We start from the raw sequence: 23,732 nt of genomic DNA, 5'->3' as shown, positions 1-23,732 counted from the left end.
AAAATATAATTCAATCGAAAAATTATTCGTTATATGAATTCAATCAAGTAATTTGATGACTACAGTGGTGTAGTTTTGACGGCGACCCATTGCGACTCACATTCGACTTCCTTTCCACGAGGAACGCTCCAAAATGCAGAAGGTGTGCTTGTTGTACCTGCGGTCATTATTTATCTGATATAAAGTGAGGTTCGTGTTGATGGTGTCTAAACGCTGAATTATTTTCTGTTACAGACGAAGAAAGAACCCATCCATTCCGTGCAGGTCTTCGGTCGCAAGGTAAGAGACGGTTTTTCGATGCATTTCACGTGGGACATGCGGTTAAAAATGGCGACTTGTTTGGTCGCAGTCCGGGTTTAAAGTTATCCTATACCGTAGTCTGATAATTAAACCCACTTCGATTATTTCAGAAAAGCGCTACCGCTGTTGCATACTGCAAACGTGGCCGTGGCAATCTTAGGGTAAATGGACGCCCATTGGAAATGGTTGAGCCGAGAGTGCTCCAATATAAACTTCAGGAGCCAATCCTCCTCCTTGGCAAGGTATGATTTAGCAAATATTATTTCTTTTCGTCAATGCACATTCATATTTCATACTTGATCTTGATCTCATCAACGCAATCTTCAAACTGTACTGAAAATTTTGTTAACACTTGTGTACTTATCGATGCAGAAATACGCCAATGATGTTTACTTATTCCGAACATGATTGTCGCTGAAATCAAATAAGAACTCTGAGAGTTTTAGCAGAACTGACTAGAGTATCGTTATCCTTGATGAATTTCGGTGTGAAACTAATTTTTCTTTTTCCAGGAAAAGTTTTCTGCCGTTGACATCAGAGTTAGAGTAAATGGTGGTGGACATGTTGCACAGATCTATGCCATCCGTCAGGCCATCTCTAAAGCCTTAGTATCGTACTACCAAAAGTGTGAGTGCAAGACATCTGAAATATTCCTAGAGTACTTTGTCCTGATCTCATAAATGATGCATCCAATCTCTGTGCAGACTCTTTTATATTCTGGAATTTATTATTTACTTTTCTAATTGCAGATGTTGACGAAGCTAGTAAAAAGGAGATCAAGGATATGCTTATTCAATACGACAGAACACTACTTGTTGCTGATCCCAGGCGCTGCGAGCCCAAGAAGTTTGGTGGACCAGGAGCCCGTGCTCGTTACCAGAAGTCTTACCGTTAAGAACATTTATCACTGTATATGTCATTATTTTGCATCTGCGAGAGACCAGAATAAATGGTGTGTACAAAACTAAAGAAAATCTTGGAAAAATCACCTTTCTTCACCTATATTCTCATATTACCCAATCCGTTCCTCATTCATTCATTAAAAGTCATTAAAAATCAGAAAAATGTTATTACAACATGACAGTTGGGGGGCTATGAGACAGTATTGGTATGAATTTTATCAAAAGGACGAAGCACAAACTTACTTATTTCAGTCTAAAATTTATCTCGATGAGAAATTGTAAACGGATCCTTTCAATTTTCTCTGATCTGGGGGGTAACGGAGACGCGTTGGCTGATGATAACTAATCTTCAGTCAATCATCAGTCAACGCGTCTCCGATGTAAGGCAGGTCAGCTGAAATCAATGGCGCTACTTGTCACTTTTTCGGCGGGGAAGATGGAGTAATTGAATAATTAATTCAAAAATCAAAAATAAATCGGGAAAAATGGGAAATAATCAGAAAAAAATTAGGAATAAATCTGGGATGGTGAGGCTAGGTTCCATTTGTTGGCAATCTGATGGTCTCTCTCGTTCATTTTGACAAGTGTGGCTCCGCGCACAAATGACGTTTGCAGGTTACCCCCCAGATCAGAGAAAATTGAATCCATTTGTGATCTCGACCCTGATGTTTTGCGTCAGTTCGACGTGGGTGAAAAGGCACCTTAAAACGTTTTTCTTTCGTCCAGTTTCAGCATAAGAAGGTACAACATGAAGACTCGTTTCAGCACGTATGACTTGGTATGTTCTACAACTGAGCTACAAAGGTGGGTAAATGTCAAAAATCTATGGTTGTACGGTTATACTATTTGGGGTTATTTGTATCAGAGAGACTATCATCATTATGATCTGTGTCATTATAATTAAATGTTGTGACCCACAGACTCGTTGGCATGCGTGTCAACCAAATATATGATATTGATAACAGAACATATCTTATCCGATTACATCGTGGCGAAGAGAAAGTTGTATTGCTCCTTGAATCAGGAAACAGAATCCACACAACTGCTTTCGAATGGCCCAAAAATATGGCACCGTCTGGATTCAGTATGAAGGTAAGCAGATCATATTCAACCACCTGTATTCTTACAATAGGAATTAGTATACAATGTGTTCTTCATATGCGCAGATGCGTAAACATCTCAAGAACAAACGCCTCGAGAGTCTTACTCAACTCGGAGTTGATCGAATTGTTGATTTACAATTTGGATCAGGGGAAGCTGCGTATCATGTTATTTTGGAATTGTACGATCGTGGTAATATTGTTCTCACTGATTACCAGAAGACTATTCTCAACATTTTGAGACCTCACACTGAAGGAGAAAAAGTTAGGTGGGTTCCAAAAATTTCATTCTATGAATTCATACAGTGCATTAATTAGTTCTCATCAGTAGATATAATTGAGTATAAAAGTTCGTCGTTCTCATTACATTTTTGATCAGGTTTGCAGTGAAAGAAAAATATCCATCGGATCGTGCGCATTTGACAACAATGCCGTCCATTGATAAGATCCAGGAGTACATTATGAATGGAAAGCCTGGAGAGCCTTTGAAAAAAATTTTAAATCCACACGTGGAATTCGGACCTGCTATTATCGATCACGTTCTACTACAGGCGGATTTCCCAGCTGGTTGTAAAATTGGAAAAGGTTTTGACACTGCCACAGATTTCCCAAAGCTTGCCACAGCTCTAAAGAACGCTGAGAACATTTTTCAAGAGGCTACGAAAAATATTAGCAAGGGTTACATCACGCAAAAAAAAGAACTGAGACCCTCACAGGATGGTACAGAGTCGTACATATTTGCAAGTGTCGAATTCCATCCCATGCTATTTGAACAGCACAAAAATCTTCCTTACAAGGAATTTGAATCCTTCGATCTTGCGGTGGATGAGTTTTTCTCCGGGCTAGAGGGTCAGAAACTTGATCTAAAGGCTCTGCAGCAGGAAAGAGAAGCAATGAAAAAATTAGACAACGTGCGACAGGATCACGATCAGAGATTAGTGTCATTGGAAAAGACTCAAGAATTAGATAAACAAAAAGCAGAGCTAATTACACGGAATCAAGCTCTGGTGGACAACGTGATCCTGATCATTCGACGGGCATTAGCCAATCAAATGTCTTGGCCGGATATACAGTCTTTCTTGAAAGATGCTCAAGCTGCAGGTGATCCAGTTGCGTCTGTTATAAAGCAGTTAAAATTGGAAATAAACCATGTCAGTTTGCTATTAAGTGATCCATACGTAAACAGCGACGATGATGACGATCAAATTCAGGAAGTTCAGTTGAAGCCAATGATCATCGACATAGATTTGGCTCATTCTGCGTTTGCTAATGCCACGAGATATTATGATCAAAAACGGTCAGCAGCTAAAAAACAGCAAAAAACAATCGAATCACAAGGGAAAGCTCTAAAGTCAGCTGAAAAAAAAACTAAACAGGCTCTGAAAGATGTACAAACTATACATAGCATCAACAAGGCCAGGAAGGTTTACTGGTTCGAAAAGTTTTATTGGTTCATCAGCTCAGAAAATTATCTAGGTAAGTCCATAGCGATTGGATAATTCTTGGATGAACTACACTCCACCACAGGGTAATCCAGGAGATACCCTTTTGGATTTTTGTCGTTTTTAGGGTCGAAGATCAATATTTTTTTTTTAGGGTTTTTCAGGAGTTTCTTATGTAATTTGATCTCAGAAATCCAAATCCAACAGCTAAATCGATCTATCTCCAAAATTGACCGAGTTATGGCCAATTTTCAGCTTTTTGGGGTCAAAAATAAAAAATTGATTTTTCAATCTATCTTTATGTAATTTGAGCTGTGGAATCCGAATCTGGAAGAAAAATTGATCTATTTCCAATAATGACCGAGTTATCGCCAAATTGTTGCATTTTTTGGCATAAAAATGGAGATATCTCCAAGGGAAATTTTTTTAGCTCAATTTGAACGACGGATTCGTGTTCCTGAGGTCAAAATACATAAGAAAAGTGCCATACGATCAATTAAAAAAAATAAAAAATTTTGGCCAAAATTCGAGATTTTTCCAAGGGGTACCCCTTTGGATTTTTTCAAATTTTGACCAAAAATTTTTATTTTTTTTAATTGATCGTATGGCACTTTTCTTATGTATTTTGACCTCAGGAACACGAATCCGTTGTCCAACTTGAGCTACGATTTTTTCCCTCCGAGATATCTTCAAATTTATGCCAAAAAATTGCGAAAAAATAGAGATAACTCGGTCGTTATTAAAGATAGATCAATTTTTCTTCCAGATTCGGATTCCACAGCTCAAATTACATAAAGATAGATTGAAAAATCAATTTTTCATTTTTGACCTCAAAAAGCTGAAAATTGGCGATAACTCGGTTAATTTTAGAGATAGGTCAATTTTTCTTTCAGATTTGGATTCCTGAGGTCAAAATACACAAGAAAAGTATCATTTAATCAATTTTAAAAAATAAAAAAATTTGCTGAAAATTTGAAAATTTTCCAAGGGGTATCCCTCGGATTTCTTCGATTTTTCGGCCAAAAATCAAGTTCGTAGGACGCTTTTGTAACGTATTTTGACTTCAGGAACACAAATTCGTTGGAAAAATTGAGTTACGAATTTTTCTCTTCAGGATATCTCCATTTTTCTGGTCCGAAATGCAAAAAATTGCCGAAAGCTCGATCAATTTTATAGATAGATTTATCACCTAAGAAAACCATAGAAACCTAATTTAAAAAAGATTATCGATTGTCGGCCCGAATTTTGAGTAAAATCTAAGACTATAGACTTGTCGTTTTTTTGGCTTGGCAATTTTTAATTTTACTGAAAAAAATTTCCAAGAAATATATCCAAATATGTTCATCCTTAGTAAAATTCATAGGTTCAATAATAAAAAATTTGACCAAAAAAACGTCCTTCAAGACGTCGAAAAAGCTTCAAGTTCGAAAAATATTTGGGAAGGCTTAGCCCGTTTCACCTGGCATGCCCCATATACTATTTCAGTTATCGGTGGTAGAGATCAGCAGCAGAATGAGGTCATTGTGAAAAGATACCTTCGACCAGGAGATGTCTATGTCCACGCCGATCTCACCGGTGCCAGTTCTGTTGTAGTGAAAAATACTGGAGGCGGGCCGGTCCCACCTAAAACATTGGCAGAGGCTGGAACTATGGCTGTTTCATACAGGTAATAACTTATTTCTTTCATGATTTGAAACATGAGATGAATATTATTGTATTAAACAGTATTTTTTCGTGAATAGCGTTGCATGGGAGGCAAAAGTGGTGGCTGGTGCTTGGTGGGTGAACAGCGACCAGGTATCAAAGACAGCACCAACTGGTGAATATCTTACCACAGGATCATTCATGATACGTGGAAAAAAAAATTACTTACCACCGTGTCAACTGATTATGGGGTTGGGATTCATGTTTCGACTCGAAGAGAGTTCCATAGAAAGACATAAGGATGAAAGAAAAGTTCGCACTCTAGAAGAGGATGCTATCTCTGAATCAACTGTGATGTCGGATCACGAGATAGAACTGGAAAGTGATTCTAATGACGAAGGTATGAATCAGATGATTCCAAAAGAGAAAGATGTTGATTTGATCGGCGGAGTGTCGGCACGCAGTTACCGTTGATCAATTAACAAATTATTTTTCAACCAAACTCATTCTCTGCAGATGAAGATGCGAATCCGGTGACCCGATTAAATCCAATCCAGGAAACCGAGTCTGACGTGACTGCCACATTGGCTGCCAGCGCAGTAACTGATCGTGAGAAAAATAGTGAAAATAAAGAAGGAGACAGTGAGAGTGACTCGGATGAGGGACCACATTTTCCCAATACGCAGATAAAGATCAATTTGCCGGTCGGGACGTAAGTTGAAATTCGAATCATACTATGCTGTTCACTCGAAATAGAAAATTCCGAATGTTCAACGCTCGACAGAATGAAACCTCACCTGACTGCGATACCACCAGCAAAACCGCGCGCTGAAAACGAAGAAGAAGATGAAGAGAATGTGATTTACCTAGGAGATGAAAAACCTGTCATGTTGACAAAGAAACAAGAAAAGAAAGCACCGAAAATAACTCACCAGAAGAAGCAGCCACCAAAAGAAGAGCAGAATGAAAAGGAAGCCAAGCAAAAAGACAAGGATTTGCCTAAGAGAGGGCAAAAGGGAAAATTGAAAAAGATTAAAGAGAAGTACAAGGATCAGGACGAAGAGGACAGACGACTTTTAATGGAGGCATTAAAGGTGAGGATCTCCATAGATCTGATATGATTCAGCCAGTTTTTCTCCCCACAGCGTAAGTTAAATGAGGGTACTTGTTAGCATTTGTAATTTATTAATTTTGTAGTCAGCAGGTTCCGCAAAGGAGGATAAACGTAGAAACAAAAACAAGGATCCTTCGGGACCAAAGCAACAGGGTAAGAAGAAAGGTACGCCATTTACGCCGAAACCAACGCCAGTGAATCCGAATAACGAGGAAGACGGAGAGGAAGACGTGGGTCCAGCACCTGAGGTGGACATGCTGGATCAATTGACCGGTAAACCAGTTGCGGAAGATGAATTACTGTTTGCCGTACCAGTAGTCGCCCCTTACAATACTCTCAATAGCTACAAGTGAGTTAATTCTCTGTACAGGGATCATGACGATTCAAATGAGCAGCAGATCATATATGATTCAATGTTTAGGTTCAAAGTAAAAATGACCCCAGGAACTGGGAAGAGAGGAAAAGCCTCCAAAACCGCAGTTGCTATGTTTCTGCGAGACAGAGCTACCACACCTCGAGAGAAAGATTTGTTAAAGGCTGTTAAAGACGAGGTTATAGCGAGAAACTTACCTGGGAAAGTGAAAATCAGTGCCCCTCAAATGCAGAAGCATAGGAAATAGTATAAGGTACATTTGGTCGATACGTGATATTTCTACACAATTTCACCACCTGTATATACTTCCATAAAAAAACATTAACAAATAAAGAAAATTACGCTTAACCGCAGCAGGTAATCAGTACAATTATTTGTGGTTTGTCTCACTAATATTTTATTTTTTTAGTCAACTAGATAGACGTATGGATAAAAGAAATACTAAAGGCTGTTATGTTTGGCGAAATATAAAATGTTTATTATTCATAATCAGTGTTATTACAATTTATTGAAATCAGAGATATTCTGATTGTTGAACCACATTCGTTATTTAATTTATACATTGAATTAGACCACCAGCAGTTTGTATTTTCTTTTTCTTAGTTTAAAAAAATGGTTAAGACCGTTTTTTAATAGTGGTAGTTTGCGTTCATTCATGCTCCAACATTTAATTTATTACCTTCATAGAAGATAATCACCAACGATTAGAACCAACTAGACAAACTTTAGTTGCATATTACATAGCATGCAGATTAATCAGTTAACAAATTCGTACATTATCAAAAAGTGAAATTCACCTTCGATACAAATTACCTTTTCTTTGCCTTTTGGATTTTGTTCTGGTTCTCGCGTTTATACTCTCCAGGTTTGAAGACTCTGCTGTTCTTTATTGTAGAACATTCCTGCCATTTTGAAGTTCTTTTCGGCGGTGTAGGTTGGGCGGGTTCGTCGTCGTCAGTGAACATGTCTTTGGTACTGTCATTATTTTCATCTATGGAGCTTTCCAGTTCGACCGTTGCTTGCTTCCGCTTCAAATCATTTTTGGGTCGTGATTTGGTTCCCAGCAATGAGACCTGTAAAACAACAATTGCATTTCATCGAATTATAATTCACAAAAACTGTCTATTCCTCTATAGTTACCTGTGATTGATCGTCGGACATCGTTTCATCAGGATCATAGTGTTTGGTTTTTTTCTTCAACACTTTCTTATCTTTGCTAGCTACCTTTACGTCAGCATCTTTGTTATTTTTATTTCTAGTTTTCTTTGTTTGCTTTTCTTCAACTTCAGAATCCGGGTCATCCGTGAATGGGATGTTCTTAAGGATTCTCGGGTTATCCTGAGCTCGGTTACTCTTCTTCTGGTTCATCGGGGAACCAAGATCGCTGTCATTAGTAGAATTGAGTGAACGATTCGGACTTAGGAGTTCTAGAAGACGACGGCTCTTCCTGGTTCCTTCTGCCATTACCTTTTTGGCTTTACCGGCTTGAGGGGTTGTTGCTGATTTTGCAGTCTTGTCGCTCGCGGCCAAATTCAATTTCCCATTTGGTTTATGACCCATGTCTTTTAACCCTTTTACTAGAATGTCTTTAAATTTTTGATAGTTCGGTGTATCGTTGTATTCCATATTTTTCAACAATGTCATAAACTTATTAATCGGCTCCGGCACAACTGAGGAAAAACATTCCTTCAAAAATTTGGGCAGGTCTTGAAAGGCGCTCTGTTTTTGTTTCTGCACCGCTGATGGATTCGTTAAATTTTTTTCCCACGGCAATGAACCGCAGATCCATTGTATCATGTTGTATGACAAGATTTCAAAATCGCCTCGCATTGTTGGAACTGTAAATAGAAATAAAATGAGTTCAATGATGATAAAAATCATAATTGTTATAAGCAACACTCACCTCCCATATGCATGTCTCTACTTGTATATTCAATTGTGCCATTATGAGCTTTTTTTGGATTTGGCTTATACTCAGTCTGTGAATTAATATGGTACGCTAGGCCAAAATCTACTAGATAAATTTGATCCGGGGACTTCAGGCTTTGCAGCAAATTTGCCCCCTTTATATCGGCATGGACGTATGTCTTGTAGTGTAAATACTCCAAGACGTCGATCTGAAGACAATTGTAGCGATGTAAGTTCAGTTGAGTAAAAATTTGTTAACATTCAAGAGTCACCTAGCCAGGTGATTTACTTACAATTTGTAAAGCAATCTTATAAACAGAGTGTGGTTGAAACTTGCGATTATTTTCCAGAAATATATCCCACAAGTTTTTTCCAAAACGTTCCATCACCACAAATCGGTATTTGGTATCATGACAGTCGTGACTTCCAGAGCTTATGAAGGTTGGCATTCCAAGAAACGAAAGTTTATTCTGTTTCTTCCATAATACGACTGGAATATACAGGACGACATTGTCAATAGACTGGAAGATGGGAATGGAAGAATTACACGAGATGAATACATACTGTCATTCTCCTTGGCACTCCGCATATAAAAATGCATTTCAACAAACAATGGTCCATTTCCATGAGGTTCCTGAAACAAGAATATCCTCAATAGGTTACCACTGTTAAGCATCATAGAAAATAAACGATATAAGGCACCTACAATCTTGATAACATTTGGATAATCTTTTGGAACACCGCCAGTGTAAGGTGCAGCTGGAATAGAAAAATTTTCCTGTATTTAATGTGGTGTTCGGACAACAATTTTCACAAAATTGCTGTGACTGTGAATTTGGAATTATTTTTTAAAGGTACCCGAGTAGATTTCTCCAAAGCCACCAACACCAATAGAAGGCCCGATGATCCATGACTTTTTTAACATATCCGTTAAAACTTCTCCGACAGGTATTGGATCGGGTAATTTGTAACCATTCGCCCCCTTCTTTGATTTCATCGCGCCTTTACCGGGCATTTTGTAGGTTAACTATGTTTTATACAATTTATCGTGATTGCAGTATTTATTGATGACGATTCTCACTGTGTTGAATTTTTTTACATTGTTACATGGATTTTCTCGGAATAATGTTCAACTAAAATACAATTATTAGAAATAAACTGGCGATCATCAACAGCGTCAACGAACATCAGGTGGCGAGAAACATGGAGCAAGCAGATCCAAACTTGTTAGTTCAAAACCGCAAGGCGGTCGTGGAGGAATTCCTTCATGCCCTCACAGAGCGCTGGCGCTCGTCGCCATTTGCTTGTAAACTTTGAATCTTCTAGTCGATCTCCACGTAACTTGTAAATTTAATTGTACCCACGCTGTACCAGATATCGAAGATTTCTGAAAGTCGAAATAACCGGCAAAAAATCCCACCTCATTTGCATGTGTAACGCCGCTGAATCAAGCGTATACAAATTGTGATACCTTGTATCAAAGTCGGTGGAAGTCGCGAGGTGCTGCGCGCCGCTACGCGGCCTCTGATTGGTTCGCGTGTAGGTGCGGGGGAGCTCGTATAAATAGGACCGATTTTTCCCGGCAACGTCATTTCAACGTGGATCTTCGAGTCGGCTGGACTCCCTGGGAATTCGACCCCACCTCGGAGCAATGGACTCTGGTTTTGGGACATGACCCATTAGGGTCATACCTTCTGGCATTAGCAAAAGAACGAATCCTGAATATTCTGACGATTTGTCGGAGAACCTACCCGCTGAATTGAACGCCATGATATGGCGATACGCCGTATCAACGTCTGTGGAAGTCGCGAGGTGCAGCGCGCCTCTACTCGGCTCGCTGGAAGGGGAGAGCTGGTATAAATAGAGCCGGTTTTTTCCCGGCGTCGTCATATGTACCTGGATCTTGGAGTCGGCAGGATCTCCCTGTAACTCACTAAAAGATCGACTCCGCCTCAGAGCAATGGATTCTGAATTCGGGAGATGACCCATTAGGGTCATACCTTCTGGCATTAGCAAAAGAACGAATCCTGAATATTCTGACGATTTGTCGGAGAACCTACCCGCTGAATTGAACGCCATGATATGGCGATACGCCGTATCAACGTCTGTGGAAGTCGCGAGGTGCAGCGCGCCTCTACTCGGCTCGCTGGAAGGGGAGAGCTGGTATAAATAGAGCCGGTTTTTTGCCGGCGTCGTCATTTCAACCTGGATCTCCGAGTCGGCTGGACCTCCCTGTAACTCCCTGAAAATTCGACTCCGCCTCGGAGCAATGGATTCTGGAATCGGGACATGACCCATTAGGGTCATCCCTTCTGGCACTAGCAAAAGAACGAATTTTTAATCATCTGACGAATAAACGAAAAACCTTTCCCCTTTATGTGTGCAACGCCGCTAAATTGAACGTAAAAAATAAGTGATACGTCGTATCAAAGTCAGCGAAAGTCGCGGAGGTACAGCGCGCCGCTACGCGGCTCCTGATTGGCTCGCTAAATGGAGTGGGGGAGCTTGTATAAATACGACCGGTTTTCTCCCGGCGTCGCCATTTCAACATGAATCTTCAAGTTTGCGTCATCTTCGCCAAATTCTCTGCTTATCCGAACCAGACGTAGTAACATCGGATCCTGAAGCAAGTGACGATCAGCGATGGGATCACTCGAACCAGCTTGAGTTAGCTGACGGTACGATTGCGTTATTAAAACATATTAATAGTGGCGATACGGGACGCAACAAGTCGAGACCGGTCGCCATTGTGAATAATTTTTGAATTCTTGCAGCGAGCCCAACATCTTCGCGGACGATTTGAGTTGCACTATCGGTGTCTACAAATATCTGGGAGCATTCGTACCGGATATTCGCTCTTCCTGATATGGGAATTGGTGAGATTTGATTTTATTAATTTCTCGAAATTTCTCCGCAGCGGCATTTCGTGCCGCTGGCGGTCGGGTGTCTTCGGCTGGACTCGGTACGACTCGTTCACGCGTTGAAACTTTTGCTTCGCGACAACAATTACCACGTCGCATTGATATCTCGATTTGGGGTTAATATTTTTCCGTTTTGAATTGTTGATTTTCGAAATTGTTGACTATTGCGGTATACTTGTTTGAGCTTGTTCGCAGTTTACTGCGCATTAGTGGCCGAACAGAGGTGAAGATATTATTTTTCGCTCATTGTTAGTTTCTTAACAATTAGAATGCCGGGATGTGATTTTTCTCGTGAATACGAACGCGGTACATGCGATTATTATTCCATCTTAGATTTTATTTACAACTGCGATATTTATATGCGTTTTATTATGCATTACAGAACTCGGAGCCTGCAACACACGGCTGAGAAGGATCTCGAAGCTTCTTGAAGCGGATCCCTGTGCACTAGACTTTGAAAAAAAAATTGTGAGTTTGGAATTTGATAGTTTTTCGGCTGATTGTTTCCGAATTCCTTGATTCTTGTTGCTGGCGTGTACGGAATTTATTATATTAAAAGTTTTAATGTTCAGTTTTAGACAAAAATATTCCTGCTGGCGATCGTCGACCGTTAACGTATAAAAGTTGAAAAACCTCTGTAATTGGAATTTCCTGAAAGAATCCGATGTAGCTATTTCAACCGGATCTCTATAATATTCACCAGATTCAGGAAAAATTGGTGGGTTTGAAATTCGAATAGTTTTCATATCATTTTTAAAAAATTTTGAATTTTTTATAAAATTTTTGAAATTTTTTATTGCAGATAATCGTTTTTAGTGCATGCGATATATCTATGCTGCACATGTAATGGAGTCACCTCGACTGTAGGTGATCATCGCCATCCACATAAAGTGAAAAATCTCGGTACTTAAAATTTTATACAACCACTTATTTCTCTGAATTCACGAATTTTTTTGATTTTCGTTATTTATGGTTATTTTCCTCGCCAATTTTAGAGCATCGTTCTTCGTGGGAGCATCACATCACACCTACTACACATCTTTAGTCATCAGGGAGGCAGAGACTTCCGGGTAAAATCCAAGACCCCCGAGCTTGGGAACCAGCTCGGGTCCGGTTTTGGTACCGGCAGCGATGGGGTGAGTCCCAGCAGTCAGATTTCCTCGATTTGTTTGCCAGCTCACACGATGGTGAACGCTGGCATCGGGTCGTTGTATTTTATAACTAGTCATAAGTTTACCCCCTTCCCCATTTCGCGTGGCGTGGCGGTACTTTTAGATTTTAAAATCATTTTATTAGCTCAGGTAATAGCAGGTTTTGTTGCCGTTGAGCTTAGCGCACCTGCACTTTGTAGAGTCACAGATATAGAATTCTTTTGCAAAATCATTCAGTCAGTCAATCTATAAGCATCTATTAGTCAGTTAGCGAATAGTTTTTACATTATAAACTATTCAAATAGAATCATCATCATCCACCAATCTTCTAAGCAAGAGTGTGCAGCTCATAGGCAACGGTAAAGACCATCGTTTGATCGGCCCACGCGTTTTCTTGAATTATGTAGTAATTTTTGGTGATTGATCTCGTTTACGTCGATCACTTAACGGTAGGAAAAATTTAGTCGTTCGAATGGTGGTCCTTTACCATAGTTTCACTTTCTCTATGAGAATCAGGTATGTTCAGCAGCTTCAACCAATTTAAAACTTTGTGATTAGTATGTTGAAAATGAAAAAACTTTTCAATTATTTTCAATTTTCTTTCATTCAAAGTAATCGACTTATGAATATGTAGATACATATTTTTCAACCTCTTCTTTTCTCCCTGATTCTCTTGTTAATTTTAAGTAGCCGATTAAGCATCAAGCAACTACCGCGGACATCGTATAGACTAAGTATGAAAATATTTAAGGTATAGATTAAGGATGAAAATAATTAAGTTATAAATTAAGTTTAATAGATAAATTAAGATTTTCAAATTTTTCAATTGAGAAGAATCTTCGACAATGTTTTCTCTTCTGAGATGGAATGCAGACCAAGGAAAAATATTACTCCACTACCTATTTCATTTTTTGTTAGCATTAAGAGAAAAAAAAGTAGTCACAAGGAACCCCATCCCATACACACATATTTTTAGCCCTTAATTAATAAGAATTAAATACATTCTTTTGCTTATAATATTTTTCAATACGATCGTAAATGGATTTATCAAAAGATAATTGTATTTCAATTGATCAGAATCAAGTTATTCAATTTATTTCAAGATTTTCAAAGTTTGATGAATTTCGACTGATAAAAATACACACATTTCAAAATTTATTAATTACGGCTTCAGCCGGGGCTTGGGCAGCCTATATTATATACACACTTCTACACATATTTAAGGAATAAAAAAAATAACTTACGAATTATTATTTAGTTTTAACATAAATATATTAAGTTTTAATTAGTTTTAACTGTTAAGTCTGCGCTCAGTACTTATACTAAGTAAGTAAATTGAGATTAACAATAGCTAGGATGTCTAATCATATAAGATTTTTTCCTCCCACACACAAATCTTTCAGCCCTTAGCTTTTTTTCTCATTGTCAGTACAAATAGATATTAAATTGATTGAATTCATTTTTCAAAGATTCCAATGAAATTATATCACAGTATTAAAAAATTAAAATCAATTGAAATCGAGTCACCAAAATTATTCATAGATTTTCAATGTTGAATATAAATTTCGGCTTACAAAAACACACACACCTTTTCAAAATTTGATAAATTCTTTGGCTTCTGCCAGGGCATGGGCAGCCCGTACTATATTTTCACACACAACAGGTAATGGTGAGTCTTTGAACGAGATACCACGGCAATGAATGTGATATGTATGAGTGATATTGGTATGAATGAGATGTACAAACATATGGGAATTTTTTTCCCCTACACACACAGCCCTTAATTTTTTCTTGTTAAAAATATACAAATTTGAATCATTTCGGCCTAAAGAACACACACCTCTTCAAAATCACGGCTTCGGCCGAGGCGTGGGCAGCCCAAACACACTTACACTTTGAAAAGATCTTTTTTCTTATTTTTTTTTTTCTGTAGAGTCAGTTGTCAAAAGTTTGACAATGTGAATGTGAACCGAATATGTCGGAGCGCCGGCGCTGGTATGAATCGGGGGTTTTCGTCAGTAAAATCATTTCTTGGATAAATATAGGTGAAAGGCAGGTATAGGTAAATTCATGTTTCGCGAAGGGTTTCTAGTTGGTATGTATGTGCAGTATGTGAGTGCGAGTGTGCAAGTCATAGTTTTAACCGTTGGGTGGGATGTGGGCTGAACAATATGGGTAGGCAAGAAATCGGAAGTGTATAACTTTTCTATCCACAGCAATTCCAAGTGATCAATTAGTAGAGTTCATCAAATTGCGTTCCCTAATTCTTTGCAATCTTTCACCTGATATTTTTCTTACAATTCTTTTCATGTGGTCTATTAGGTCTCTTTGCTGAGATCTGATAGACACTTTTCCTTCCCAACTAAATAAATTAAATTAGATTGAGTTTTTTTGCTTCCTTCATTTCCCTGTAATATTTGCGGTCACTTGGAATGGGCAAAATGCGTCCGCTTTGCTCTCCGTACCAGCCGTGGTGCATGGAAGTGAGGTGGACGTTGAGCTCGAAGACGTCGCGTCGAAGAGGACCACCGACCGCCACGCCACAAATTTTCAAACCTTCCCCCTTTCCACTCCCCAATGTTAATTGGAATAGAAGGATGCGATTAAAAATTGCATTTCTTCGATTTCCATTAGCATAATTATTCCAAGTCTGACGCTGCTCGCGCGGGTACATAGCGCGCGGACGAGGAATCGCATGTTATTTGTTGATATATGTTATTTCTTGTACGCCCGATTGGGCCATTTTTAAAACAATAACTAGCGTGACTTGCCATCTTGCAAGGCGCTTTAAAAACTCTGAGAGATTTTTTTTCAGGAATTTAAAGTAAAATAAAAACCCAAGTTCCGTCGCTGCTGCTCGTATGCGCGCGGACTTGGCACTTAAAACATAAATGTCAACGCTTCATGCGTTTTAAACCCAAAAACCGAAAAATTGTAAGGAATCAAGTATTATCGCACCTTTTTGTGCGTGGTACTTGACTTCCACGGGATTATTTGTAAGATACTAATCAACATTTTACCTTTCAGATTATCAATGTTAATAAAATTTTCTTACAGCTCCTAATCAATATTTTTTATTTTCAGTTTTCATACTAATTTCAAATTCCTTACAGGTGTTAGGTTTTAGCATTTTAGTTTTTAGGGTAATTGCTAATCAGATGTTGTTCACAGGCTGTCTCTGGCTACTAATCTATTGCAGTTTGCTTTCTGATTTCAGGAATCCGAAGTCTCGGAGAACTCTTCAAGTTTTTTTTTTTTTTTTTTTCAAATCCTTCATTTTATTGTAGTAATCAAATGTTCTTTGCAGGCTGTCTCTGGCTACTAATCCAGTTTGCTTTCTGATTTCAGGAATCTAAATTCTTGAAGAATTTTTTTAAATCCAGTAAATTGGAATTGATACAAAGATTTCTCGGGCCATAAAAATACATTCCAACCGCTAAATCATCACACAAAATTCATCGGCTAAAAATTCATCGTTGCACTTTTACCTTTCAGATTCTTAGTTTTAATATTAATCGGATGTTGTTTTTACAGGCTGTCTCTGGCTACTAATATTACAGTCTGCTTTCTGATTTCAGGAATCCGAAGTCTCGGAGAACTCTTCAAGTTTTTTTTTTTCAAATCCTTCATTTTATTGTAGTAATCAAATGTTCTTTACAGGCTGTCTCTGGCTACTAATATGCGGTTTGCTTTCTGATTTCAGGAATCAGCACTCCGTAACCCTTGTACTTCTATATCCAAATTTGGAGAATTGGACGGTTCCTCATCGCCTCATAGAGTTCATAACATTCTGAATTTCTGTTTCAGGAATCAGAAAAATACATCTCCGATTGCGGAGTCGTGGCGCGCATTATGATCCAGACATTTTGGCAGCTAAAATTATTTTATTAACATCAATCGTATTTTTATGTTTGCAGAAAATTTCGCTCTATATAATACTGATATGCTAATCACTTGTTCGTATGTTCCAGGTCTCGAGTTTGATTAATTAATTGACAAATACTTTTTCTCTTTTCAGAAATCGTAACGTTGCTACTCATAAATCGTAATCATATTATCGTAGATTCTATGTTATTATCATTTGCCTGTTCTGTTTATTGTTTTATGTACTTTATGTAGTATGTATTTTGTGTGCATGTTTTGTGTGAAATTTTTTACTCTGTTAGTCTTGATTATTTTTTGACAATGATGTTTAGTTATAAGGTGATTGTAAAAATTGATTATTATCATAGATTCTATGTTATTATATATTTGTCTGTTCTTTTTCTCGTTTTATGTACCTTGTGTAGTATTTTGTGTGCATATTTTATGTAAAATTTTCTACTATTTTAGTCTTGATTATTTTTTGACAATGATGCGTAGTTATAAGGTGATTGTAAATTATGATATTTATGTATTTGTCTGTGGTGTTTCGTGTTTCATGTTATTTATGTAGTGTTTCATGTACGTGCATGTTCTGGGTGTAGTTGACTTGCGCAAGTTTTAATTGGCCATATATCCATAAGATTTTTATTCATGCAATGTTCATCTATCTGTGCAATTCATAATGCAAATGCCATGTCTAAATTTAGGACTACTGTATATTACCATCTCTTTATTATGATATGAAGTGTCTCTTATATTATTTTGTTTTCCCAATTGTATGTTCCAGATTCTATTTTGCCGAAATTGGGATGCTGAGCTGCTAGTGGTTTGCATAGGGCTTTTGGCACAGGATGTAGAATATATAATCTATTAGATATTCTACAAACTGTGCCTCTGGCGATCGTTCCACCCGGGAAAAATCGAAACGAGCCGGGGACGCTACCTCATTTAAGGTGGTTTGGAAACGCGTCATTTCAGGTGGTTCTGATTGCTGATACTACGGCCCTAAAAATCGTTCGGTTCTCCGTGTAACCACCTGTAAATTGAACTCTCCCTGATGTCAACGAATTCTGAGTCTCTCAATCATCAATCGAAGAATCTCATCTCACTCACATATGTAACGCCGCTGAATTCAACGCGGTCGTAATCGCGGTGGCCCGTATCAGGCCTCAGAAGTCGCGAAGTGCAGCGCGCCGCCACGCGGCCACTGATTGGCTCGCTCTAGGGTGAGGGGGAGCTGGTATAAATACCGAGCGCTAGTCCGCCAAAGCCATTCCAACACGGACCTTCGAATCGTCTACACCTCTGTATACCTCGCTCAGAATTGAACTCCACACCTCATATTAAGGAGTTGTGATTTGGGACACGACCCATGAGGGTCATACCTTCTGGCATTAGCAAAAGAACGAATCCTGAATCTTCTGACGATTTGACGGAGAACCTACCCGCTAAATTGAACGCCATGATATGGCGATACGCCGTATCAACGTCTGTGGAAGTCGCGAGGTGCAGCGCGCCTCTACTCGGCTCGCTGGAAGGGGAGAGCTGGTATAAATAGAGCCGGTTTTTTCCCGGCGTCGACATTTCAACCTGGATCTCCGAGTCGGCTGGACCTCCCTGTAACTCCCTGAAAATTCGACTCCGCCTCGAAGCAATGGATTCTGGAATCGGGACATGTCCCATTAGGGTCATCCCTTCTGGCACTAGCAAAAGAACGAATTTTTAATCATCTGACGAATAAACGAAAAACCTTCCCCCTTTATGTGTGCAACGCCGCTAAATTGAACGTAAAAAATAAGTGATACGTCGTATCAAAGTCAGCGAAAGTCGCGGAGGTACAGCGCGCCGCTACGCGGCTCCTGATTGGCTCGCTAAATGGAGTGGGGGAGCTTGTATAAATACGACCGGTTTTCTCCCGGCGTCGCCATTTCAACATGAACTTTCAAGTTTGCGTCATCTTCGCTAAATTCTCTGCTTATCCGAACCAGACGTAGTAACATCGGATCCTGAAGCAAGTGACGATCAGCGATGGGATCACTCGAACCAGCTTGAGTTAGCTGACGGTATGATTGCGTTATTAAAACATATTAATAGTGGCGATACGGGACGCAACAAGTCGAGACCGGTCGCCATTGTGAATAATTTTTGAATTCTTGCAGCGAGCCTAACATCTCCGCGGACGATTTGAGTTGCACTATCGGTGCCTACAAATATCTGGGAGCATTCGTACCGGATATTCGCTCTTCCTGATATGGGAATTGGTGAGATTTGATTTTATTAATTTCTCGAAATTTCTCCGCAGCGGCATTTCGTGCCGCTGGCGGTCGGGTGTCTTCGGCTGAACTCGGTACGACTCGTTCACGCGTTGGAACTTTTGCTTCGCGACATCAATTACCACGTCGCATTGATATCTCGATTTGGGGTTAATATTTTTCCGTTTTGAATTGTTGATTTTCGAAATTGTTGACTATTGCGGTATACTTGTTTGAGCTTGTTCGCAGTTTACTGCGCATTAGTGGCCGAACAGAGGTGAAGATATTATTTTTCGCTCATTGTTAGTTTCTTAACAATTAGAATGCCGGGATGTGATTTTTCTCGTGAATACGGACGCGGTACATGCGATTATTATTCCATCTTAGATTTTATTTACAACTGCGATATTTATATGCGTTTTATTATGCATTACAGAACTCGGAGCCTGCAACACACGGCTGAGAAGGATCTCGAAGCTTCTTGAAGCGGATCCCTGTGCACTAGACTTTGAAAAAAAAAATGGTGAGTTTGGAATTTGATAGTTTTTCGGCTGATTGTTTCCGAATTCCTTGATTCTTGTTGCTGGCGTGTACGGAATTGATTGGAATAAAAGTTTTGATATTCAGTTTTAGATAACAATGTTCCTGCTGGGTAATCGTCGACTCTTAAACGTGAAGTGGAAAATCTTCGAGTTTGAAATTTTCCGAAAGAATCCGATAGCTACTTCAACCGGATCTCTTATATTTAAATCTCTGTAATTGGAATTTCCTGAAAGAATCCGATATAGCTGTTTCAACCGGATGTCTACAATATTCACCAGATTCAGGAAAAATTGGTGGGTTTGAAATTCAAATATTTTTCATATCATTTTTTACAAATTTTGAATTCTTTATAAAATTTTTGAAATTTTTTGTTGCAGATAATCGTTTTTACTGCATGCGATATATCTATGCTGCACATGTAATGGAGTCACCTCGACTGTAGGTGATCATCGACCATCCACATAAAGTGAAAAATCTCGGTAATTGAAATTTTCTACAACCATATATTTCTTTGAATTAACAATTTTTTTTGATTCTCATGATTCATGGTTGTTTTCTTCGCCATTTTAGAGCATCGTTCTTCGTGGGAGCATCACATCACACCTACTACACATCTTTAGTCATCAGGGAGGCAGAGACTTCCGGGTAAAATCCAAGACCCCCGAGCTTGGGAACCAGCTCGGGTCCGGTTTTGGTACCGGCAGCGATGGTGAGCGCAGTTAAAGTTCCTCGACTTCTCTGCCAGCTCACGCGATGGTGAACGCTTGCGTTGGAGTCGTTGTAATTTATAATATCTCTCCTCCTCTCTCTCCCTTTTATCACATGGCGTGGCGGTACCCTGGATTTTGATTTTATTAGATCAGGTAATTGTAGGGTTGGTTGTTGTTGAGCATAGCGCACCTGCACCCTGTAGCGTCAAACATATGAAACTTTTTTCTTCAAATTAAGTACTCAAAAAATCAATGGACTGGGCAGTCAGTCGATTATTAGTTCAAACATGAGGTCAGTGAAAAAATCAAAGAATGTTTTAGTGTGTCAGTCAGTTTATTAATTAATCAGTTATTTGAGAAATCAGTTAACAATTAATTCATTAGATGTGAACTATTCAGATGAATCACATCTTTGATAAATTCAAGTGCAAGAGTGTGCAGCTCATAGGCAACGGTACAGACCGTCGTTCAATCGACTCGCGCGTTTTCTAATTGTTCTATAATTTTCGGTGATCGATCTCGCTTGCGTTGATCACTGATTGGTAATAAAATTTGGTCGTGCGAATGATGGTCCTTACCATAGATCCAGCTTTTTCAGGTACATCAGGAATTGACTTGGATAGCTTCCGCGAAAAGTCAGAATTCATTTAGTCTCAATTTAATGATCAGCCATCAGCTGAATCAATTTCGAATTTGATCTATATATTTTTTTATCTATTTGCATGTTTAAAATTTCAATTCTTTCAACTCAATTTTGATCAAACTTGAACCCGTCTTTAGGTACCGATAAGTAAATTCACTAGAACTATAACAGGATGTCTAATCATTTCAGGAATTTTCTTCCCTTACACACAATTTTCAGCCCTTAACTTTTTCTTGCTTAATGAATATTATATGAGATTAATTAATCTCATTTTCTTACTGATGATATTTACTCAAGAGTAAATTTGCTAAATTCATTTAAAGATCATTGATGTTTTTTAAATTTCGGCCAGAAAACAAACACACCTTTTCTCAAAATTTAAATAAATCACGGCTTCGGCCGGGGCATGGGCAGCCTTTATATTTCTACACACACACAACAGGTCAACAGTAAGTTTTTTGAACGAGATACCACGGCAATGAATGTGAGATGTGAGTGAGACGAAATTCTCGGTGCGCCGGCGCAAGTATGAATTGGGGTTTTCGTCAGTAAAATCATTTCTTGGATAAATATAGGTGAAAGGCAGGTATAGGTAAATTCATGCATCGCGAGGGCATTTATAAGCAGTGTGTATGTGAATAATAGTTTTAACCGTTGGGTGGGATGTGGGCTCCACAAAATGGGTAGGCAAGAAATCGGAAGTGTATAACTTTTCTGTCCACAGCAATTCCAAGTGATCAATTGAGTAGAATTCCGATCAAATTCCGTTAATCAATTTTATGTAACATTTAACTCCATATTTTTCAAATAATTCTTTTTATGTGGTCTTTTAGGTCTCTTTGCTGAGATCTGATAGACACTTTTCCTTCCCAACTGAATAAATTAAATTAGATTAAGTTTTTTGATTCCCTGTAATATTTGCGGTCACTTGGAATGGGCAAAATGCGTTCGCCTTGCTCTCCGTACCAGCCGTGGTGCATGGAAGTGAGGTGGACGTTGAGCTCGAAGACGTCGCGTCGAAGAGGACCACCGACCGCCACGCCACAAATTTTCAAACCTTCCCCCTTTCCACTCCCCAATGTTAATTGGAATAGAAGGATGCGATTAAAAATTGCATTTCTTCGATTTCCATTAGCATAATTATTCCAAGTCTGACGCTGCTCGCGCGGGTACATAGCGCGCGGACGAGGAATCGCATGTTATTTGTTGATATATGTTATTTCTTGTACGCCCGATTGGGCCATTTTTAAAACAATAACTAGCGTGACTTGCCATCTTGCAAGGCGCTTTAAAAACTCTGAGAGATTTTTTTTCAGGAATTTAAAGTAAAATAAAAACCCAAGTTCCGTCGCTGCTGCTCGTATGCGCGCGGACTTGGCACTTAAAACATAAATGTCAACGCTTCATGCGTTTTAAACCCAAAAACCGAAAAATTGTAAGGAATCAAGTATTATCGCACCTTTTTGTGCGTGGTACTTGACTTCCACGGGATTATTTGTAAGATACCAATCAAAATTTTACCTTTCAGATTATCAATGTTAATAAAATTTTCTTACAGCTCCTAATCAATATTTTTTATTTTCAGTTTTCATACTAATTTCAAATTCCTTACAGGTGTTAGGTTTTAGCATTTTAGTTTTTAGGGTAATTGCTAATCAGATGTTGTTCACAGGCTGTCTCTGGCTACTAATCTATTGCAGTTTGCTTTCTGATTTCAGGAATCCGAAGTCTCGGAGAACTCTACAAGTTTTTTTTTTTTTTTTTTTCAAATCCTTTATTTTATTGTAGTAATCAAATGTTCTTTGCAGGCTGTCTCTGGCTACTAATGCAGTTTGCTTTCTGATTTCAGGAATCTAAATTCTTGAAGAATTATTTTGAATCCAGTAAATTGGAATTGATAGAGATTTTTCGGGCCATAAAAATACATTCCAACCGCTAAATCATCGCACAAAATTCATCGGCTAAAAATTCATCGTTGCACTTTTACCTTCCAGATTCTTAGTTTTAATATTAATCGGATGTTGTTTTTACAGGCTGTCTCTGGCTACTAATATTACTGTCTGCTTTCTGATTTCAGGAATCCGAAGTCTCCGAGAACTCTTCAAGTTTTTTTTTTTTTCAAATCCTTCATTTTATTGTACTAATCAAATGTTCTTTACAGGCTGTCTCTGGCTACTAATTCAGTTTGCTTTCTGATTTCAGGAATCAGCACTTCGTATACGTTCCACTTCTTACTTACCAAATGTGGAAAATCGGACGGTTCCTCATCGTCTCGAAGGGTTCATAACATTTCAAATTTCTGTTCCAGGAATCAGAAGAATACGTCTCCGATTGCGGAATTCGTGGCGTACATCATGTTTCAAACATTTTGGCAGCTAAAATTATTTTATTAACATCGATCGTTTTTTATATTTGCAGCAAAATTCACTTTATTTGTATAATAATGATGTGTCTATTAAACTTGTTCGTATGTTTCAGATTTCATGGCGTACAAATTAATTAACAATTGTGTTTTTTCTTTACAGAAATTTGATGTGAAATTTTCACCTATCATAACGATTACATGTTTATTACTCGTTTGTATGTTTCAGGTCTCGAGTTTATTTAATTAATTAACAAATGCTTTTCCTCTTTTCAGAAGTTGTAACGTTACAATTCATATTTTTTACTGTTCTATGCTATTCACTATTTTTGATAATCATGTTTAGTTATAAGATGATTGAAAATATTGATTATTATCATAAATTCTATGCTATTATATATTTGTCTGTTCTGTTTCGTGTTTTATGTTATTTATGTCGTGTTTTATGTACGTACATACATGTTTTATGTGGAATTGACTTGCGCAAGTTTTAATTGGCCATA

The 23,732-nt window shown here is 38.4% G+C and overlaps 4 protein-coding genes across 4 annotated transcripts; 2 read left to right on the top strand and 2 right to left on the bottom strand.

The window, feature by feature from the left end:
- The first annotated feature begins 34 nt into the window (after positions 1-34).
- LOC105686664 (40S ribosomal protein S16) lies at positions 35-1,269 on the top strand. Its single transcript, XM_012401701.3, has 5 exons — positions 35-142; positions 235-279; positions 411-542; positions 813-927; positions 1,050-1,269. The coding sequence occupies exons 1-5, from the start codon at positions 134-136 to the stop codon at positions 1,193-1,195; spliced, it is 447 nt and encodes a 148-aa protein (XP_012257124.1). The 5' UTR covers positions 35-133; the 3' UTR covers positions 1,196-1,269.
- Positions 1,270-1,836: 567 nt separating this feature from the next.
- On the top strand, positions 1,837-7,223 carry LOC105686679 (ribosome quality control complex subunit NEMF homolog). The gene is made up of 10 exons (XM_012401725.3): positions 1,837-2,006; positions 2,123-2,294; positions 2,369-2,571; positions 2,682-3,778; positions 5,230-5,410; positions 5,487-5,788; positions 5,905-6,100; positions 6,173-6,482; positions 6,586-6,851; positions 6,924-7,223. Exons 1-10 carry the CDS (start codon positions 1,951-1,953, stop codon positions 7,120-7,122), a joined length of 2,982 nt encoding a protein of 993 aa, XP_012257148.2. The 5' UTR covers positions 1,837-1,950; the 3' UTR covers positions 7,123-7,223.
- A 108-nt stretch (positions 7,224-7,331) lies between these two features.
- On the bottom strand, positions 7,332-10,013 carry LOC105686680 (serine/threonine-protein kinase VRK1-like). Its single transcript, XM_012401726.3, has 7 exons — positions 9,642-10,013; positions 9,490-9,542; positions 9,348-9,417; positions 9,077-9,273; positions 8,779-8,992; positions 8,016-8,713; positions 7,332-7,948 (listed from the first exon to the last, which is right to left on the bottom strand). The coding sequence occupies exons 1-7, from the start codon at positions 9,796-9,798 to the stop codon at positions 7,685-7,687; spliced, it is 1,653 nt and encodes a 550-aa protein (XP_012257149.2). The 5' UTR covers positions 9,799-10,013; the 3' UTR covers positions 7,332-7,684.
- A 10,099-nt stretch (positions 10,014-20,112) lies between these two features.
- Positions 20,113-20,944, bottom strand: LOC125502125. Its single transcript, XM_048659856.1, has 2 exons — positions 20,803-20,944; positions 20,113-20,421 (listed from the first exon to the last, which is right to left on the bottom strand). The coding sequence occupies exons 1-2, from the start codon at positions 20,826-20,828 to the stop codon at positions 20,121-20,123; spliced, it is 327 nt and encodes a 108-aa protein (XP_048515813.1). The 5' UTR covers positions 20,829-20,944; the 3' UTR covers positions 20,113-20,120.
- Positions 20,945-23,732: the final 2,788 nt, after the last annotated feature.

Source organism: Athalia rosae, chromosome 8, assembly GCF_917208135.1.
Source record: "Athalia rosae chromosome 8, iyAthRosa1.1, whole genome shotgun sequence".
Taxonomy (NCBI): domain Eukaryota; kingdom Metazoa; phylum Arthropoda; class Insecta; order Hymenoptera; family Athaliidae; genus Athalia; species Athalia rosae.
The sequence above is the reverse complement of the archived record's forward strand: the minus strand, read 5'-3'. Positions and strand labels throughout refer to the sequence as shown.

Bases quoted from the DNA above. Each gene is read 5' to 3' on its own strand.
- LOC105686664 (XM_012401701.3), top strand. The intron at 280-410 runs GTAAGAGACGGT...CGATTATTTCAG, and splicing joins TGCAGGTCTTCGGTCGCAAG to AAAAGCGCTACCGCTGTTGC. The intron at 928-1,049 runs GTGAGTGCAAGA...TTCTAATTGCAG, and splicing joins AGTATCGTACTACCAAAAGT to ATGTTGACGAAGCTAGTAAA.
- LOC105686679 (XM_012401725.3), top strand. From the start codon at position 1,951: ATGAAGACTCGTTTCAGCACGTATGACTTGGTATGTTCTACAACTGAG. The intron at 5,789-5,904 runs GTATGAATCAGA...CATTCTCTGCAG, and splicing joins AAGTGATTCTAATGACGAAG to ATGAAGATGCGAATCCGGTG. The intron at 6,483-6,585 runs GTGAGGATCTCC...TTAATTTTGTAG, and splicing joins TTTTAATGGAGGCATTAAAG to TCAGCAGGTTCCGCAAAGGA.
- LOC105686680 (XM_012401726.3), bottom strand. From the start codon at position 9,798: ATGCCCGGTAAAGGCGCGATGAAATCAAAGAAGGGGGCGAATGGTTAC. The intron at 9,418-9,489 runs GTAGGTGCCTTA...TTCTTGTTTCAG, and splicing joins ATCCAAATGTTATCAAGATT to GAACCTCATGGAAATGGACC. The intron at 8,714-8,778 runs GTGAGTGTTGCT...TTCTATTTACAG, and splicing joins TAGAGACATGCATATGGGAG to TTCCAACAATGCGAGGCGAT.
- LOC125502125 (XM_048659856.1), bottom strand. From the start codon at position 20,828: ATGTACCTGAAAAAGCTGGATCTATG. The intron at 20,422-20,802 runs GTAAGGACCATC...TTGACGCTACAG, and splicing joins CTGAAAAAGCTGGATCTATG to GGTGCAGGTGCGCTATGCTC.